This window comes from Vulpes vulpes, chromosome 1 (assembly GCF_048418805.1).
Source record: "Vulpes vulpes isolate BD-2025 chromosome 1, VulVul3, whole genome shotgun sequence".
Taxonomy (NCBI): Eukaryota; Metazoa; Chordata; class Mammalia; order Carnivora; family Canidae; genus Vulpes; species Vulpes vulpes.
Window position 1 is genome coordinate 93,695,428 of NC_132780.1, and position 21,151 is coordinate 93,716,578.

A 21,151-nucleotide genomic window follows, 5' to 3' on the forward strand; every position below is an offset into this window, starting at 1 on the left:
CCTTGCACAGCTGTTGTGAGGATTCAATGAGGTAATGCATCTAAAGCTCTTAAAATAGTACTTACCACTTAGTACATATTGAATAAAAATTAACAATTGTTATTAGCTCTGATTCTCCATAAAGGACAACCATTCACCAATTGCAAACTTTAAAAAACGGTGGTCACTAAGTGCTAAAGAGAAAGGAGCTATCAAGCCATGACAAGACATCACAGAAACATAAGTACATATTACTAAGTGAAAGAAGCCAGTCTGAAAACGCTACACACTGCATGATTTTAATTATATGAAATCTGGGAAAAAGCAAAACTATAGAGAGAGTAAAAAGATCAATGGCTGCCAGGGGCTGGCAGGGGTAGAGATGGCGGTGGAGGGATGACAAGGTGGACCACAGAGAATTTTTAGGACAGTGAAACTACTCTGTGTGATACTACAATGGTGGACTTATGCCATAAATTTGTCCAAGCCCATAAAATGTACAGCCTCAACAGCATACCCTAATATAAACTATGGACTTTGGGTGATGAAGTGTCAGCACTGTTAGCTCATCCATTTTAACAAATGTCCCACTCGAGTGGGGAATGTGGACAATGGGAGGGCTACACATATGTGGGGGCAGGAGTATGTGGAAAATCTCTGTATCTTCTGCTTAACTTTTCTGTGAACCCAAAACTGCTCTAAAAAATAAGGTTTATTTTAAAAAATGGTGGCAACCAAAGTAATGCGTAACAGGAATGATAAAGGGCATCTACCATAGACAGGGACTGGCATTATGCTAGATGCTGCATAAAACCAAACAGGAGACAATATAGCAAGGAAGAAATAACTACTTTTGGAAGACAGGAAAATTAAAAGAAAATGTAAAATTAACATTCTCCTTTCATGGAAGTACATATTTTCATGCAGCAGATTTTTTAAGTGGTAAGGACTCTCAAATCATAAGAAAATAAATAACAAAAAAAATCTGCATGGAAAATAATCTATTTCTAATACATAAAATTTCTATATTCAACATTAATAATCATAAGGAAATAGTCATGTAACAGAGAATATTTAGAAATACAATGCATTAAATAGTGCTAAAACCCCTTTAGCCTCACATACCATGCAGAAAATTCTGTGAGGCACTAAGACCTCATAACATGGGCGTGTACTTACTGGCACATCTGCCACAGGTGATGCCTGTGTGAACAGCTGAGTGTTCAGACTCTCCCCTTCCCAGTGGTTGGAGCAGAAGAAGTTTCCTGCTTTATCCGTTGGAGATTCCACCTAAAAGCAAACAGGAAGTGTTTTGTTGTTTCTAGAATTAGAACTTCCCATGGAACACCAACACTCGAGAGTAAATTTCTATGAGTAATATCTAAGGATTTAATGTATAACATGGTAACTATAGTTGGTAACACTGTATTGTATAATTGAAATTTGCTAAGAGAGCAGAACTTAAATGTTCTCACAAAAAATTTTAAAAAGGCCAACATATGAAGTATTGGATGCGTCCATTAAACTTAGTGAGGGAGAATCCCTCCACAATATATATGTATATCAAATCATCATGCTGTACACTTCAAATACCTTACAATTTTGTCAATAATATCTCAATAAAGCTGGAGAAAATGAGTAAATTTCTGGTCTGTTAAACATTTATCCTTATATGAAAAAAAAATTCCAGAGGCAGTCTATCTACTTTTTTTTTTTTCTTAAAATTTTATTTATTTATGATAGTCACACAGAGAGAGAGGCAGAGACACAGGCAGAGGGAGAAGCAGGCTCCATGCACCAGGAGCCCGACGTGGGATTCGATCCCGGATCTCCAGGATCGCGCCCTGGGCCAAAGGCAGGCGCTAAACCGCTGCGCCACCCAGGGATCCCTCTATCTACTTTTTGGAAGTGCTTCTTGCCACTCAAGCTAGAATTTTGATCCTTGCAAGTCAGTCTTTTTCTTTTATAAGTTAGATACTATTATTTTAATTTAAATTTTAATTCTCCATGAAATCTGAAAATTAAAAATCTATCCATTTGTGTATTAGTGATAAAAAAGTACAGTAAAGGGGCGCCTGCATGGCTCAAATGGTTGAGCATCTGTCTTTTGATCATCTCATCTGATGTCTTGATCTCAGGGTTGTGAGTTCAAGCCTTGTATTGGACTCCACGGTGGGCGTGGAGCCTACTTAAAAACAAACAAAAACAAAAAGTACAGTAAACAGCCATGCTCTTTTTCCTTTATCCTTTCTAATATATTTTCTGTTCAAACATGAAGTAGGTAGAAGTGGCCTGGCTTCCCAAATGTAAGGTCACATGCCTCCTATACAGTTTGGAAGTACCTCTTAGCTGCATCTTGTAGGGAAATCTTGTATAAAAAGTGGTGTTGTTACATAGTACTGATGCCAGACATATAAAGCTGCCCACAAGGAACAGAGGCAGCACAATTCACATCTTACTCCTTCCAAAGGACCTCATGTGTTTACCTCTTGTTTGATCTTTTTCAGTAAAGGTGGTCCATTTTCTTGAAACTCAGCAACAATTCCTGGTTCATCTGATTCCTGCTTGATCACATCCTGTAGATCTTCTACTAGATGAGATGGTGTCTGAGGCTGAAAGGAAGAGTGGGTATGTTCACATCAGAGAACAATTTCTTTCTGTGCTAATAAACCAGCTAACCTCAAGAACTTAGCCCAAACTTACTAGCATCTTCAGAGGACCATATTTAATTTCTTGAGCTGCAAGGGCATGTTTGAAGGGTGTAGGAGTTCTTGGAGAGCTTTCTAGGATTGACCTTTTGATAGCTGGAGTTCTAAAACTTTAAAAAGAAAACAAGTACTGAAATATTCAGTATGTAATATTTTTTTAGTGAATAAGCTCTGTTATTGATATGTGAATTAATCCTATATGTGTTATTAAGAAAAAGATAATATACACATTTCATATTCCCAAGTACTTCAAAATATTATACTCCTAAGAGCATTAAAATATTTTTTCATCGTTCTTTGATCATTCTGAAGACACATATAGTACTTGTAGGTCTTTATAATAATCATAAACACTGTAAAGATCTGTTGTCATTTATGAATCAATTTGATCTATTCATTAAAACAAGCCCACAATAGAAAACACATGTTAACCTTTTGAAATGGACTTATTGTAACTGGAAATAGTAAGATATAATTTTTAAAAGGTTTTCTCTAATTCATATTGATGTTTTCTGCCATTTCTTTGAATTGGGTAAGACTTTTTTGAATATAAACATTGTTTAATCACTCCTTGGCTTCTGATCCTATAATATTCTTTGGGATTTCAAAATAAGTCATAAATATATAAATTTCATAAATTTATACATAAATTTCATAAAAGAAACAAGATTAAAAAATATGAACTAAGTAAAGAGCCATACCATTGTTACTCTAAATTTTATTATCAGAGAGGAGAGGGGGTTGAAAATCTTGTCTTCAGTGAAGAAAAGGTCTTATCAAGCAAATGGAAAAACTGACTAGAAAAGTTATGTGAGGACTATCTCCGCCTGTAGTCCTACATAGTCCTTCAAAATAGGAGATTTTACAAAAAGTTATTTAGTATATCTACTGACTTGCCACGTCTAGGTAGTTGTGACATGCTCAGGACAGGTACAGGCAATGTGAGACTATACATGATTATATACCAATGGGTCAGACATTTGGAGGCTATATTCCATTAATTAAATATCAGTAAATAAGGATAAATAATTTTATTCTTGAAGTAAGGACTTACATAGTATTTTCCTTTTGAGTTTTCACAGTCTGGTCTCTATGAAATGGTGTTGTAACAGTCAATTTGTGACCATTGAGAGGAGTAGAAGTCAAAGAAGCCATTTCCAAGTCTAAGTTTTCATGGTTACCAGAAGTGTTTAAGAACTAAATACGGGAAGAAAGAAAAAAAATACTTAAACAGTGATTCGTTATTCAGCCCAACTTAAAAATCACACCATGATACATACAAGTAAGTATGTTTTACTGACCCTTCTTGTAAAATAATTAAGATGCTAACAAGCACATAGTATTGGACAGGGTATTATCTTATTTCGGTTGGAGTGCAATTTGGAGTGTAATTTCCAAGAAATAAAATCCAGGGTCACTGCTGAAAAACTCACAAAATCCTACGAAAATGTTCTCAATAAATGCCATTAAAGAGAACGGGATGTAATCTTTATTAAGATTATAAGCATCAAAGTGATATTTTTGGGAAAGTAATTATTGTATTTTTATGAAATTTTTTCTCTAATGATCTATGAATGATTGTGATAGAAGGTTTGTATTATGTAGAACATTCTTGAATAATAAACTGTGTTTCTCAGAATGTCATTGTTCTGGGGAAATAACAGGTGTTCCTTAAAAAGTTCTAAGGTCAAATAAGTTTGGGAAACATACATATCATAATCTCCTCCTGGAAATTCATAATGTGTATCAGTGTATTAAAAACTCTGAGAGGTCCTGCAGTAAAGAAACCAATTTTAACTCTGACTTAGTGTTTCCCAAACTTATATTTTTATATATTTAGATTTTTTTTTGAACATCTACTAAGGTCTTGTAGACCTAATATTCTCCAGAACACAATTTGAAAGATACAAATAAAAAAACAAGATAATTTTTTTGGGTGGGTGCTTCATTCATTCATACTTAAAGCTGTTCTTAAAATAAACTCAACAGACATAACTGGAGAATGTTTTAAAGTGTCAAGTTACCTACTAACTTCCATTAGTTTAATAATTAAGGAATATGAATCTCTGATAAAAATTATAATTTCCATGCCTTAAAAAAATTCATGAGATGAGAATATTCATGGCAAAGACCGTGTTGATAAAATAGTATGGCACAACTCAAAAAAGCCAATGTTAAGAAATTAAAATTTAAAAATAAGTGGTTTTTCTTAAGCATCTGCTCCTTATGCTTTTCCAAAACTTTTCCACTTAAGGATGGATTGGACCCTCTAAAGTTTCTGGTTGCAACCCAAATGCTCTCCAAACATAGTTTGGTCCCCTCCTTCCCTGGGTCAGTGAATCACAAAATAATAATAATAAGTGAACAAATAGGCAAAAAGTTTGCTCAAGTTTTTAAGGAGCAGGAAAGAATGGGAGAAAAGGAAGGGAGAGAAATGTTAAACTCCAGCATTGGAGGAAATAAAAGCACATCCCATGCAACTAACAGCATTTCAAATCACCAAAAAGAAAAAAAGAGAATTATGAGAAAATCATCAGTCAGCCTACAGACAGCTCAAACTTGGGGAGGCAGTATGACTTAGCAACAGCTAGATTCAACGACGGAATGAAATCAGCGAGGGCAGCACTAATTAGTCATTTGTTCCAAAGGATTAGTTTCTAGATTATTAAGGCTTTAGTGTCTGTTGAAAATTAGTAATAGCTGTGCAGAAATCATGCTCTACCTGCGAAGGGGAGAAAGGTAGGCTTTTGACAGGGGAGCGCTTGGGAGTTGAGCTGCTGACGTCAGCAAATACGAAGGAGCTAGAGTCTCCAGTGGCCAAGGGGCTTGCCTGGCCCCGCTTTTTTCGTAGGATGACCAGTGGAAATGTGCTGTGCCTCGAAGGAGGTAAGGGCTTGAGCAGGTCAAGCGAACCCTCCCTCAACTTGAGTTTGTTCACCCTTGTGCTAGGCTCTCCCGCAGCTCTATTCACACTGCCCTCTCTTTGCAGAAGCTGAAGGGCTTTGCCTGCGTGATGTTGGCTAGGTGAAAAATCTGCTTCTTCACAGAATTCAAAACTGCTGAGATCACACCATGATGAAGAATCCTGAAACAATGTGGGAGGCACAGAACTTTGAGACAGTGTGTGCATGATGTGTGCCATCACCTGAAACACAGCACTGAGAAAGGCAGAGAAAACACCTGGCCCTCTTGAGAAATAGCTTCAGGATTAACAACTGTTCTGCTACGCTGCCTGGCAGCTCTATCATGCCGCCTCCAGATTGGCCCTGCATATGTGCCACAGGGACATCCTGGTACTCTCTCCTTTGCAAGCAATCCAAAGCCAAAAGAAAAGCTTTTTGAGATGGCACATTTTGGCAAGGTTCTTCCCACTAGATGGATATACAATAAATACTTTTTAGCAACAAAGGAAATGAACTGAGTATCTATGTCCTAGGTGCTGAACTCAACGTTTGTTTCACTGATGGTTTATCTCAGTGAACCAATCGGGACTGGCAATCCATAATCAATGTTCTTTGGCAAGAGCCATGTACCACCAATGAACTCATGACTGCTTCAAATACACTGAAAGACTGTGTTAAATTATGAGTAAATACAATTCTTAATGTGCTATCCAAAAGCAAAGCACAATTCTAGAGAAATGTAAAGAAGTAACAAAGTAAAATAAGTTAAAAAATAACTCAAACATCATTCCACAACCCAGGATCTACTTGTAGGTCATTAACTTTATTTTAAAAAAAATATGCATTTTGAAGGAAATGCATGAAAGGCTATCTTTTATCTGAGTAGCCTATAAAGTCAGATCTTTGACAAAACATATATATGCAAAGGCTAAAATCACACTTTTATAGTAATATATGCAAATAAAATGATATTTGCTATAGAAAAATGGCAATCATTTGAGAAATGGGTTTCCTCATTCACCTTCAAAAACATTAACTTGCCTTAACAATTCTACTTACAGAATCTATAAATTGAAGTGTTTCTGCAAATTCTAAGAGGTTCTTAACATTATCCAGAATGGTGCCTTGGTGGACGATCATGCACCTCGCTGGCGAGGCACTTTCTTCAGGTAGGGAGCCAGGGTCCACAGGCAGAGATGGAGTGGAGTGGTGTTCTTCCAAACAGGAAACAGGTGCACTGTCCCCATGAGGTCTGGTGTGGTCAGCGATGGTGGTGCTGTGCCACCCGGGATAGCTGCACGTGTGGTTCTGGCTCTGAGGCGGGGGCAGGGGGAATAAAGAAAGAGCAGGGAGAAGAAAGGGAGAAGGAACTTAGCAATGAAGTTGCACAAGGTATCAGATGCTGTTGGAGGAAAGATAAAAGCAGTTGCATCATCCAAAACTTGCACCCATGAAACAGTTGTCAAGATGTTTCCTTTTATCGATGCAAGACCCTTTTTAAGAGTGGTACTGTCTGTCACCTATGTGAATACCCTCGCTGTCATCATTTTGCTAAAACTGCAAACAGAGGGACTATGTCACAAAGTATAAGCCTCACATGGACCATCCAAAAGATCTACTTTCATGTAACTACAAAAAAGGCCATACGTGGTTGCTGCAGACTAAGAATTACCCTGTTCTTCTAATCTATGAAAAGGCCAAAGGACTCAAGTCAGAGTTGCTTAATCTGCATATATTCTTGTTGCTTCTAAGCCTTCTTAATGTTACAGATTGCACTGATGCACTGAAGGGCTGCCAAATCAACGTGGTTAGGAAAGCAGAAGAGCACATTAACAGAAGTCTCCTTTCAGCATGACCGCGCAACAGGAGAAATTGCAAAACATTAACTAAAGTTAAAAAGTGGTCGAGCAAACATAGGCACCTAATCATCTTATTATTTAACCCCAAAGAAATTCACTCCTAAGGATCCCTACTGGGTATCACATCTCTTTTATCCTTTTTATTGCTTAACTCCATAGGTTACAAAGTACATTCCACTTTCTCTGTCTGCAGCCCAACCACCAAAAAAAGATGTCAAAATTCAGTAATGGTCTGCACAACTTTCATAATGCAAACAAAAGAGAGCGGCCATGTTATTTACTTTTTTATATATCTTATTCACATGTGTAGGTTGAACATGCATCAAATCATACGTGAAACTATGAAGTATGAAAATCTAGGTTAAGAAAAAAAAAGAAAAAGAGAAGAATCAAATGGATAGGTACCATACAGATACAGAGCTTTGTCAAAAATGCTGATTTTTCCTTCATTTATATCTGTTAGTTAGTCTTTGAGTTGATAACAGTCCCGAGAAAACAAGAAAATTGATGGTGGCCACTAGCAGATTCTGAGTTTCTGCTGCTGCACAGAAGGGCTGCTTTCAATTGGTCAGCATTCACTGTAATACCGACTCCATTTTAGTAGAGGCAACTTGTGTTCAAACACTGTTAATGGATCTACAGTTTTGATTAGTGTAATAGTTAGAAGAGAAGGTAAAATAGACAGAGGGCCCTGGGGTGAAGCTGCTGGCCCCCCATTCAAGCACACAGTCTGTTCTTACCGGTGACGCCTGCTGTCCTTTCAGCTCATTCTCAGTTGACATGAGGAGCAATTCTAATTCCTTTATTCGCTTTTCTTTCTCAGGATCTTCATCATTATAGTGTCTCTGAAATGAAAAATGCAGGGAGAAAAAAAAAAGACAAGGGCTTGAATGGAAGCTGCCATGGCCCGTAGTCCTGAGGGACCATTCAGCCCAATAAGCCTCAGTGTGAAACCAACGCCAACTGAATCTGGCCCCCGTACAACGCTTTGGGAGTGTTAGTCCAGACCTAAGGGAGTGATGTGAAATCTGAGGCTCGAGTGGCTGCTGACTGATGTGCTGGTTCAATTTATCAATCAGAGAGAATCAGAGAACTCCTGAGCAAGTTTACTCTAGAAGTGAAGAGTGGTAGCTTGCTGGCTAGAACTTCACCCCACCCTCCACTATTCCTTTTTTTTTTTTTTTAACTTCAGTTGCTCAAGTGAAAATAACTGTTTTGGTGAAAGAAATGAAGCATGTCTTTAAAAAGTTTGCTTTGAACAGTCAATGAATTTCTTTACAAAATGGTCTTCAAATGATCTTACCTGAATGGCTGCAGCAGCTGGCTGAGGGACATTGACTATATTTACATGTAACGCTACAGGATACGGGACATGACTGGAGACCTAGATCAAAAAAGGCAGACAAACAAAGGCCGAGTCATTCATGGTCACATAGGCTTTAGGGGACGTGGCTTCCTGAGGTTTTGCTCTGACTGAGGGCAAAAAAAACACAAAACTCTACTGATAAAATTCACACAGGCACAGAGGAAAAACAAAACAAAACACCCCTTGAATTTGAAATTTTAGCTAGGCCTTATGGCAAAATAAATAGCTCAAGCAACATTAAAGAGATTGAGAGTGCTCATTGATCTTGATGAGAAGTATTCCTTAATTAGAGAAAAACACAATAAAAAATACAACCTAAAAAATATTTGTGAATGTATGAAAGAAGTCATAATGGGAAAAACTGGATGGCTCTAGCTGGTGGTAATAGCAATATTTTTCTTGGAATAATTAAGAGTTTTAGTAAAGAGTACAGTAGCGCCTATGATACTTCATTCATCTGAGACTTTTCTGGAAAGGCTATAGTCAAATGAATAGAACAGAGAAGACTAAAAACTAGGAATACATTTTGAATATAATTTGTGTATGAACTCCATATTCTTGGCTAAGTTTCACCATCTGTTATTGTTAGTGGTAAGATTAAAGTTTATTGATTTTGTCTTTATTCTCCTTATTTTTCTTTTTCCAACCATGATGGAAATTTCTTTCCCTGAATAGAAATATCTGGCAATTAGGAAGAAATCACACTGATCCAAAGCAGGATGAAAGGAGACATCAGAAAATGGTGTCACAAGCCTGCTCCTGACTCAGAGTAAGAAGGGAAACATTCCCAGAAGGAATAAATTAACACATTTCTGCTAGATCACTACCAGAATCAAACTTATAGAATCGCACCTGTTGAATTTCAATGTCAAATGATCTCCTCTGTAAATGTAATACTACATTCACTTTTCATTTTGGAAGAGGAAGACAACAGCCACAAATGCATCTCCATTCCCCCTTTCTTCTTCTGTAAGAGCTTAAGTAAATTGACATTCAAAAGCTAATCTGATCTGAGGCATTGAAGTTAGAATCCAACAACCTGGACTCCAGTCTGCTCTGTGAGCTCTGCGACTCTTGGCAGATCACTTCACATCCTGGCTTCTGCGTATGCACGAATGGATAACAATACCCCCTCTACCTGGAAGGCTGTATGCAGGTGGGGATTGAAGGTGATCATATTTATGGAAGTTCTCTCAAAAGTATGAACGTGTGATGTATTATTGCTACCTGGACTTAAAATCACCATCTCTCTCAGTAAACTAAATTCTCAGAAATGGCTTACATTTTGTGCTTCAGAAATGTGGTAGTAGGAATAGTCATTGTTAACTGAGGGCTGGCCAGCTGGAGGGAGATGAGCTGAAGGGGGAGCATGAGCAAAACCCATCAAATGACTGTTCTTCTGAAAACTTGTGGCCACTGCTGGTGGGCTGGCTTTAGAAGACTCTTGCAGATAACCTTCCTGCTCGACCTTTCGACGCATTGTAGAATTCCAGTGGTTCTTGATAGCATTATCAGTTCTGCACAGAAATATATCACATAAGAATTTTACAAACAAAAATTTCAATTCAGATTAGAGTTAATTGACAGAAAACTGTTTCGAACAGAGACTTTTTCTTTCTTTCTTTCTTTCTTTCTTTCTTTCTTTCTTTCTTTCTTTTTTTTTTTTTTTGTGGTTGTGGTTGTTTTCATTGTTTTAGTCGTGAACCTCTGAAAATCGTGCTTCCCTTGTTACCTAATTGAAAATCCATAGATTTTTCTCATTACCCCATATGGGACATATGTGGATTTTTAGAAATCTTTAAATTCCTTAACCACTTTGTTTCCTTGATAAAAGAGTATTTTCAGTACAGCCACTTTTCATGTTTATTCTGACTGTTCAAGACTCTCATACAACTTGGAGATGCAGCTGTTCTAGAAAATTACTCCTTTGAGTGTGGCTTAGCAGGGCCTACACACCACAACAGGCGCACAGTAAAGTTTGGTGAATGATAATGATGTTGCCACTGCCTCACTGTCTTCTCTTTATCTCAAATAGCAATGGCCAGAAATTTGGAGTAAAAAAAAAAAAAAGATTAAAGAAAAAAAGAAACTCTCATCTTTAGACATTCACCTCAAATTGTTCTAGAACTGGAGGTGAGAATAGAAAATGGGATCCAGAGGGGAAAGATGCTAAGTCCCGATATATTTTCAAACTGCAAAACATTTTTTACTAAAGTCTTTAAATTCTCAGGAAAACAGTTTCTCAATTCAAAAAAAAAAAAAACAAAAACATTTTAAGCCTCCCTTTGACTGTTCTGTTGGGGGTGGGGGAATGTATGCTAAAGAAAGAGGAAGTTCAATCGCCCCTTAAATTTTTACAAGAATCAACAGCATATCCTCTCAGGCCAAATGGGAGAAAAGGCCTCCATTTGTCAACTTCTTGGATTCTCTAGGCTGATACATCCATAGGGAGGAAATGCTTGGGAACACCACACAAGAACATGACATAAGCCATCAGAGCCATGGCCTTCTTTAAAGGACCCTTTCTCCAATTTCAAAGCTCAAGAATAAAACTTATTAAATATTTTCTATTTTACATTAGTTACATAAGATTTATAATGAAAAGTATCTTTCAAATTAAAGAAAGCATGTTTATAAACTGTTCAAGTGGGGTAAGTGGGACAAAAATGAGCTTTTCTAGTATCCCTCATTATGAGGCCATTTTTGTGCCTTGTTCATTAAAAGAAAGCATAACACTGACATTATTTAAAAACTGGAAGCAGTATGATAATTCTAGAAATACTCCACTTCTTCAAAGGAAGAAAAACTAAGCCAAGTGGTATAATGAAATGAACAGTGGTAACAGGAAAATGATAGCTAAGCTACTTCTGGTCACTGAACCAGCTGCTCATGCTCAGACTAGAGACAAAATGTCTATCCTCAGTTTCCTTCTATGTGTTTAGAGTTTTATAGTTTACCAACTATTTCGACAGTCATTTTATTTGATACTAACATTGGCTCTGTGAAGTAAGCTATTACTCATTTTTTAAACAGAGTGATTGAAGCTGGGGAAAGTTCAATGACTTGGCTCAGAGCTCACTGTTGGGTGGATTCTGGAAGTCCTCAACCAGATACACACTAAGAGCTCCTCCAGTTTCAAAATCTACGGATCTGGTGTATCTAATGAAACACAATCACTGCAATGTAATTCACTCACTCACCATACATTTAAAACAAAATGTTCAATACCCACTCCCTCATTCTTCCCAATCAATATATTTTTTGACATATTATTACCGTCCAGGCAGTAGCTTTGCGATTTCTGCCCATCTGTTCCCCAGTCTCTTGTGTGCCTGGTAAATAATTCTGTCTTCCTCTTCTGTCCAGGAGGTTTTCTTAACTTCTGGATTCAAGTGGTTATGCCACCTCTCCCTACATTGTTTTCCAATTCTCCCCTTTAAGTGCTTGGCAATAACAGACCAACGTTTCGGACCGTATTTCTGTACAAGTTCTATCACCTTCAGATAAACACACAAAAATAACCTATGTTTTAATGTTATGTAATGACTCAGCGTAATCATTCTTCAGTGTTACAAAGATCTTTAGAAAATGTCTAAGAATCTGCTTTCATTCACTGGAAATATGGAAATAGAGTCCTCTGCTTCCTGACACTTTACCTGTTTCCTCAAGTTGGGAAACATTCAATAAAGATGTCTGGGGAAATATTCTTATTTGTGATTCACACACCATAGAGAAAAGAACTTACTCTCTGATCTTCTTCTTTGGTCCAAGGACCCTTGATGAGTTCAGGGTTTAGTACCTTCTGCCATCGGTGCTGGCATTGCACATCTGTTCGATTCTAGACAAATAATAAAATATGCGCTGTCATATAGATAAGATATGATAAGCACAATAAACACATTCAGGAACATTTTAGGGCATGTTTGGAGAGCCTACCCATCACTCATTACTTACAGCTAATGAACATACAAAGAATATATCAAAACTGCATCTAAAATTAGAAGCTCTGTCTTCTTAGTGAAATAGTCCTGCCTTATGAACTGAAGGACCTTCATATTGTACACATGGCTATCAGTTTAACCTTATCCTCCGCATGTGGCAGTACCTCTGTGGACGGAGACTGATACTTGTTAGTGATTCCACATGACGGTCAGAGTTTCCTGGAAATCTGCTCTAAATGATTGAAGTTTGCTTCCCATTCAAACCAAGAGATATACTTCAATTTAGGAATAAAGATGAAAAAAGATAGGCCCTAACTTATAAAAGAGTGTAATATTATAAGAAAAAAAAAAGACAAATATATAATTAACTAACAGAAGGCAGAATGTGATTCATAAGCAAGAAGAAACCAAAGCAAAACGATATTGGGCTGAGAATAGAAGCATCTCCTTAGGAGGAGAAATTATGTTTCCTTAGGAGGAGTCTGGAAAAGCTCTTGATAGCCCCCTTGGAAGGCTGAATGGAATATTCTAGGAGGTGACATCACCAGAGACAAAAGCCCAAAGGAGGGAAAGCAGAAATGAATTCAACCAAACGTGCTGACAGAGAGGAAGTAGGAAAGAGAACCGGAGTTGTATGTTGGGGCCATGTGAAAGCACCTTTGTTTGCCAGCTCAAGGCAGTACACTTAATTTGTGAGACTCTTATGTCATTGCTGTTGTTTTTGAAAAGTTAAGGTACAGCTGCATTTTAGGACGCTCCGTGTACCAACAATGTTTGGGGGGATGGAAGAGTGGAAAGCTACAAGTAGGGAAGCCAGTTAGGAAGCCACTGTAATTGTCCAGAGAAAAAGGATGGAGGCTGAATCTGTGAAACATCAAGGAGGATGGAAAGAAGGGGCTGACTGACAAAGGAATTCCAGATTCCTTAGTCACTGCTTGGATGTAGGGTATGGGAAATGGGGTAAATAAAAAAGGATGAACCAAAATTTTCAGCCAGGGTACACAAGTATGGCTTTGAACTAATAAACAGGAAATTTAAAAGAAGTTACCTTGGATATAGCATGATTTTAGTCATCCTACCATATAACAAGTCATCAAAATGCTAATTTATATTATCCTAATAAAAAGATAAAACAAGAGGAAAAAAATCTTAAACGTTGTAAAAATCTTTTAACAATCTGTTTAGAACCCCTAATTATATGCATTACAATATAAACTAGAAGTTATGGATGAGGCATTTCTCCCCCTACTTCTTATATATGAGCAAGATCTGCAATGTCTTAATATCCTCTCCCAGAATATCTTACTTAAATTGTTGGGGAGATTTCATTTTATAGAAAGAAAATATTATGAACTTACCGGAAGATAATTGGCAATAACTTTCCAGTCATCTGTTCCATTCTGTTCCACCAGCTTCTTTAGTTTTTCATCCTAAGACATTTAAAGTTAGTCCTAGGATATCAGTCATTTACTGTATAATTTTATTCAAGTTAGAGTAAAAGGGAACAAATCCAATAATCCAATCCAGGAAAAGACCCTCAAAAATATTTAAATACAACAGATATTAATGTAATCTACTGGTTTAGAACATAGACTTATATAGAACCTGACAGACCAGAGTTTGAAACTTGACTCAGCTATTAACTAGTTAGATAGGCTCAGGTATATCATGTTGCTTTTCTGGGCCTTAATGTTGTCATCTGTGTGGTGGGACTGCTGATGTCAATGTAGTTATTTGGGGATTACCTGAAGTGGCTATGCAAAACATTTAGCATAATGTCTGGCTTACTGAATGTTTATTTTATTTATTTTTTTAAAAAGATTTTATTTATTTATTCATGATAGTCACACACACACACACACACACACAGAGAGAGAGAGAGAGGCAGAGACACAGGCAGAGGGAGAAGCCCTCAGGATCGCGCCCTGGGCCAAAGGCAGGCGCTAAACCGCTGCACCACCCAGGGATCCTGAATGCTTAATATATAATAACTATTAAAAGTTTTGCTTGATGGGAAAAAAATGATGTACTCCAATGTTAGAGTTAATAGACATTTATGGCAATAAATAGGATCTTGAGTAAGAAACAGCTCAACCTCTATTTTAACATTTAGTTAGTTCAACCTCTTCCATGTAAAAAACGGAAGATCACTTTTTTGATTGAATTTGAAGGCATGGATAACGTAAGAAAATAAGTTCATTTTTGCATCAATATATTCACAATTTAAATGAGGCCAAACTTATTAAAACACAGAAGACACAAAACAGCAGGCAGAAATCTTTCAGTTGACAGGTGTCTTTCTAAACATGTACCTTCAAGTGAAAAAGAACCACTATGTTTTTGCAAAGGTAACTTTCACAGACAATGTGGGTCCTTGTAGGACACAGACACAGAAATTAGGAAACCAGTGTTAACAACAGAACTTCTGTATCTCTCAGGATCATCGAAGATCACAACTTATGGACCTCACTGGCAATCCCACTTGCCTATCCACAGGGGGATAGGGGCTCTGGTTTAAGTGAAGTAAGATAGAATGAAACTGAGGAAGAGTCAATACTATTTATTCTAACCTAAAATCCTCTAAAATCATTTGCGAAAATTTTTGAAAACTTTAAAGAAAAAGCATTTCCCTCCATGAATTAATAAATAATTTTGTTCCTTAAGTATTTTTCCATTTCTACAAAGATCAAGCTTTTGATAGGCTAGCAGGAAAAGAAAGGTGGGAAGAAGACACATCTCTATCACTGAACGCTGTTAGAACATGAATATGGCTCTGTGAAATATTATATATCACGAATGTTAAATCAATACGTTATGACAAGATGAGTTCTATATTTCGTTTCATACTTTTGTTTTGGGAAGTAGCAATTAATTCATCTGTACAGAGAATACTTACTAATATCTCCCTTTGTAACAAGTGATTCTGGGCTCAGGGAACGTAAAAATGAACAGTTAGCTCTGCCGCCAGTAGATCTGTAGTCAGTCTGCTGGGGGGAGGCATGCCTGTTACAGCAGTAATAAATAAGAATGTGTATCCAGTGCCTGGAGGAGGCATCCAATCTGCCTGAAAGCCAGGGATAGCCTCACAGAAGAGGCAATACCTTCACAGGTGTCGAAGAAGTAGTAAGAAGGAGTGCAGCAGAAGGACGAGAACAGAATAGGCAGAGAGAAACACAGATGAAATCTAAATTGAGAAGAAGGGGACATTCAAAGAACTAGGAAGAGTTTGGAAGTGAATGGGATAGTGCACACTCAGGGGAGTGGTGAGAGGTCAGCACGTTGCATAGCAGGCTAGGATAAGATTTCAAAGAGCCTGCTAATGAGTTTGAGCACCCGTAGTTCAGCTGAAACATTTTTTTCATAAATTGATACACTCTAGGTTTGTTCCATGTTTTGATGACACAATTAGTTACCTCTTCCCTGGTCCACCTAGTTTTCCCCAAGTGACGCTTTCCAGACTTAGGCAGCAGCCCATCATAGTCATGATCACACATCTCAATGTCTTCATCATCCTCGTCACTACTGTATATGCTGCAGAAATAAAAGATGGGCAGACGTGGACTGAAAGCAGAAGACTTAAACTACTAGATTACAAAATTTACATGAAAACTCAATCTTTGCAAAGATCATAAAGATAAAAGTTTGAATACTTGCACAAGATTGTTTTCTGCCTTCTGTTGCTCTAGTATTGTAAACTGGTTCTGCTGTTAGTGGTATCCACAGATACCGCCAAGGACCTGGCACTTTCTTATTGCTCTGCATGTTTAAACCTGCTGAGATTGTTAGGCCAGTGACAAGTTACACACTTGGCAACCTTCCCACCAATGAAGGTTTAAGTTGAAAACTTAATGTTAAGGACAATAAAAGAAACAAGAGCCTATGTCCTTTTATAAGTACACACTCAAAATCTTTGGAAGAAGTCATGTCATTTGAATAATATTTCTCCAATACAATAAGCAACTCAATTATGTTACTCCAATGAGGCTGGTGTTTTATTGAGAAAGAAAAAATTTCTTCAAGAAGTAATACAACTGACAATACAAATAGAGTCATTCCTTAAAGATTAGAAGACTAAGAGAATGTAAGACAAAAGGATTTTTTAAAAAAAACCTGAGGAAGGAGAAGACTGAGTGATCAGACTGCTTTGTACACAACATTAATATCCAACAGCTCGAAACTCCAGGTCAGTTGACCCAACTTGTGGCAGAGGTGACAATACTCAGTTTCCTAAGTAACTTAGTGAATAATTAGGCCACTTGGTAGCCACACTCTTACTTATTTTTTGTTTTTTGTTTTTCTATTTATGACTGAATGGTATTTGACATCTCTGAAAATGTTCCTAATTCAAAACTGAGGGATTCCCCCAGATGAGTTTAAAAAGAATGCATTAGTGTTTTGAAGAGAGCTTTTTCTTTTACCTAGTAGACCAAGACTATGAATTTTGATGACTCTTCAAGTAACTCTACATTTAGTGTTTATTAATCACATACTAAATAGATGACAGTAATGTTACAGCCAGTAAAATTTACAATTTACTTTTAGTTATAACTTTACTTATAAAACATAATATGCTGTCTTAAATTATATTTTAATATAAGATATAAATTTAAATATACCTTAAACTACACCCTCTTAGAAATCTCACTAAAATTTTTCACTGTAATATTGAGAAGTCTACCAAACTGAGAACAATAAAAATAATGATATAAAGCAACATTATAATGCAAATTATTATTTTTAAGAAGGAAATTTATATTTATATCAGATTTTGTCTTCCCAAACTAACTTATATTACTCATCCCTTACAAGTCAAGCAAGCTTTCCAAAAATACTGAATTTGAGGTTCTTAAAATTTAGAATTATTATTTGGGCAACAATTTGAAGGCCCACGATGGATGGTGACAAGTAGGATGTGATCCAAACTCCAAATGCCACCACGAAAGAGATCCCTAAGCTGTATTTATAATCTACAATAATTTTTTATTTAGTGTCTGTTCTTTTAAACAAGAATCTAATCCTGTTCCCCAATGTCAACAAGAGGCTCTAAACAACTTCTTATTAATAAACACAGCAGTTTCCCTTTAATAAAAAACACAAGCATCAGAGATTTAATAAAATATAATCAATCCCAAGGCTGTAGGTCAGCTTCTTTCTTTTTTCTTTTTTTTAAGATTTTATTTATTTATTCATGAGAGACACAGAGACAGGCAGAGGGAGAAGTGGGCTCTGTGGAGGGAGCCAGATGTGGGACTCCATCCCAGGACCACAGGATCACGCCCTGAGCCAAAGGCAGACGCTCAACCGCTGAGCCCCCCAGGCACCCCATGGTCAGCATATTTCAAAAGGTTCATAGGGAACTCCTTGGAAAGCCCCCAAATGAAGTGACACCCGTATTAAATATCAGGAATACCAAGCAAACCAGAGTAATCTGGAAAAAGAGTAACAGGTTCAATTTACTCTAACGTTTTAGGTTTGGTTAGGTCTGGAGATCACACTTTCAGAAGTGAGAACTCTATTTTCCAAACTAGTAACTGGGCATCTTTCTCCTGGAAACAGCAGCTCACCTCTCAGGAACAAGCAACAAATACGGCCGCCCATAGGGGGCAGCCAACTTCAGGTGAGAAAGGATAGGCATGGAACAGGACTAGGGCTCTGGAGGCAGAGGTGCCAGTCCTGATCCTGCCTCCAGTTCCCTGCTTGAACTGGACAAATCACTCCCCGTCTCTCCGGACCTCAGTTCCTCACCTATACCTAAGGGCTTGGATCCTATTAGTAAGGTACTTTCCAGCGCAAATAAACGATGGTTTCATGTCTTGTGCGCTCCTTCAAAATTCAGCACAGAAGCAGAGATGTGCAGAACCAGAGGCTTGGGGGAAAACGTGGTGTGGGACTTCCGCAGGTCCCGAAGAAAGCATCAGGGGAGGAGGGTGAGCTCAGGGCTGCTCACAGGCTGCTCCTGGGGCCACGAGCAGGTGCGGCGCCAGGACTAGCTTGTGGCCTTTGCACGCGATGCCCCTGCTCTAAGGCGTCCCGGTAGCCAAAGCGCGACTGATTTGTACTAAGGACCTGAAATAACTTTTCCCTCATCTGCTCTGACAGGCTCTCGGACCCAGCAGTCAGAGGACTTTCAAAGGTTGATTTCAGGCTTGATGCACTCGACTCCCCACCTGCTAGACCTGGTGCGGTTACAAGAGTACAACTATGAATATCACGTTCTGTCAAGGAAACACACCGGGCAAAGAAACGAAAAAGAAGAGAGGCGGTGGGGGTTGGGAGAGGGAGGGGGGCGGGAGGAAGTGCCTTGTGGCCGCTACTGTGATTCTAGAAAAGGGGGTTCAGACTCATTTCGCTGACCTGGTTAATAATCCTGCCGAACTGACGCTCGCCTGGCAAGAAACGGCTTTGAACCCGCAGCCGGGTTTCTCTTCCCCCTGCGGCAGGTTCAAGGCTCCCGCCCTCCGGGCCGCCTCCCTTCTCCGCTACCTGCGCGCTGCAGGGAACTGCGCGGCCCCGCCCCGCCCAGCCCAGCCCGCAGAGGTCGCGGGGCGCGGGTCCTCCGCCGCCCTCCTCCCTGCACCCTTCCCAGCTTCCTTCTCCTCCCTCCCAGTGGCTGCTCTCAAAAAAAAAAAAAAAGTGGCCTCTGCTGCTAAGTCGCACAGGCGAAGGTGAAACCACCCACTTCAGGGGCAGCGCCGCCGCCCTGCGTGGCCCGGCCCGGCCGTGGCGGAGGGACCCCGGAGCCCCGCAGGTCGCCTTCGCCTCGCCCCCGGGGCGCAGCCCTGCCCGGGCGCCGCTGCCCGCCTGGTCCGGCCCGGGCCCGGGGGGCCCCGCGGGGCCCGCACCCACGCTCCTCGCAGCGTCCCGGCGCTTGCGCGGCGACAGGCGACAGCCGGTTCACACACACACACGACGAGAGAAGCAAACAGCCCGGGGGGAAGGGGCCGGGTGTGCTCGGCCCCCGCCCTCCGCCCGGCGACCTCAGGCGGCGGGAGCGGGGCGGGAGCGCGGCGGGAGCGGGGCGTGGGCAGGCGCCGCAACCTCAGCCGCGTCCACGTGTGCGCCCGCGCCCGCACCTCTGCGGCCGCCGAGGGGCCCCGGGGCCGCGTCCTTTTCCGTCGAGGGGCGGCGGCGGCGGCGGCCGAGCGGGTCCCGCACCCGGCGGCTCGCGGGGGTCGGGCGCGGCGGGTCCGCGCAGTGCCGGGGCCGGGGGAGCTGGCGGCCGGGCGCGCACTGCCCTCCTGTCCGCCCTCCCCTCGCGCGGCCGCGGCGTGCGGGGCCGGGCCCGTCGCGAGCCTCCCCAGGTGCGGGGGCAGGTGCGGGGGCAGGTGCGGCGCGCGGGCAGGTGCGTGAAGCGCTCGGTGAGAGGCGGAAGCCTCCGGGGTACTCGGGCTCGAGCCCCCGAGCCGGGGCTTCAGACGGGCTGCGAGGGCGGACGGGCCGGGCCCGCGTCTCCCGGACTCCCCCCGCAGCCGCCTGTCAGCTGCCGCCCTTCTCCGCCTCCCGAAGAATGAATGAGGCTCAGGGAGCTACCTGCGGCCGCCGCGACCGGCACTTTCCCTACGTCCGCCACATGCTCCGCGCCCCCAAGTCCCGCGGCTCCCTCGCCGGCGCCCGCGGCACCGCGCCCGGCTCCCGGGGGCTCCCCCGGGCTGGGGGGCGCAGCACGGCCCCGGCGCAGCCTGACGTCGACCCTCCCGCACGGGCTGCGGGTGCCCGCGGGGCAGGACCTGACAGCGCACGGAGGACCCGGGGACGCGTTCCCACCTGTGCCCCGCGCGCCCCGCCCGCCCCCGCCCGCCCCCGCCCGCGGCCGCCCGTCCCGGCTCCCCGTTACCTGTGTCGGGGTCTCCGGGCCATGGCGCGGCGGGCGCGGGGCTCGGCTGGGGCCGCCGGGACCGCACGGGGCTGCCGCCCGCCGCCCGCCGCCTGCCTCCCGCCTCCCGCTGCCCGCCCGCCGCCTGCCTGCGTCCGTCCCCGGGGCGCAGCGGCGTCCGCACCGCCCGGGCCAAGTTTCTCGGGAGAAAGAGGAGAAGGAGGAGGAGGCGGCCGCGGAGGAGGAGGAGAAGGAGGAGGAGGAAACAGGTTGATATTAAAATGTAAACTCTGTAAACAGAGATGCCATCAAACAAAGAGCCTTGGACACTCCCCCTCCCGCCAAATCTGGCGCCCCTGCAGTGCGCACGCGCCCTGCCCGCCGCCTCCGCCGCCTCCGCGGCCGCCGGGGCCGCCGCTCCCCGGGCTCTCGCGCCGCCGCGCACTGCCTGGCGCGCAGCGGGGCCCGGACGGCGCGCGGGCGGGGAGCCCCGCACCCGCGCCCGAGCTCGCCCCGCTCCGACGCGCTGTGGCGGGGGCGGCGGGGCCGGGGCCGGGGCCGGGGCCGGGGCGGCTCGCGCGT

The 21,151-nt window shown here is 41.7% G+C and overlaps 1 protein-coding gene across 4 annotated transcripts in view; it reads right to left on the reverse strand.

Annotated features, from left to right (window-relative positions):
* The window catches only part of MYB (MYB proto-oncogene, transcription factor), a 33,970-nt gene extending 13,165 nt beyond the window's left edge, over nt 1-20,805 (reverse strand). The window contains exons 1-14 of one of the 4 annotated variants that reach the window (XM_072720296.1): nt 19,111-19,262; nt 16,170-16,287; nt 14,115-14,186; nt 12,561-12,653; nt 12,092-12,312; nt 10,098-10,332; nt 8,753-8,833; nt 8,190-8,294; nt 6,650-6,904; nt 5,410-5,772; nt 3,742-3,884; nt 2,683-2,797; nt 2,466-2,591; nt 1,159-1,269 (exon numbers count right to left, since the gene is read on the reverse strand). In XM_072720296.1, the coding sequence (XP_072576397.1) occupies nt 1,159-1,269; nt 2,466-2,591; nt 2,683-2,797; nt 3,742-3,884; nt 5,410-5,772; nt 6,650-6,904; nt 8,190-8,294; nt 8,753-8,833; nt 10,098-10,332; nt 12,092-12,312; nt 12,561-12,653; nt 14,115-14,186; nt 16,170-16,250 (2,001 nt within the window). In that variant the 5' untranslated portion in view covers nt 16,251-16,287; nt 19,111-19,262. Of the gene's footprint in view, nt 1-1,158; nt 1,270-2,465; nt 2,592-2,682; nt 2,798-3,741; nt 3,885-5,409; nt 5,773-6,649; nt 6,905-8,189; nt 8,295-8,752; nt 8,834-10,097; nt 10,333-12,091; nt 12,313-12,560; nt 12,654-14,114; nt 14,187-16,169; nt 16,288-19,110; nt 19,263-20,590 lie in introns of those variants that run through there. The other 3 variants (XM_072720325.1, XM_072720303.1, XM_072720314.1) reach the window with 3 other exon arrangements.
* Between the last annotated feature and the right edge of the window lie 346 nt (nt 20,806-21,151).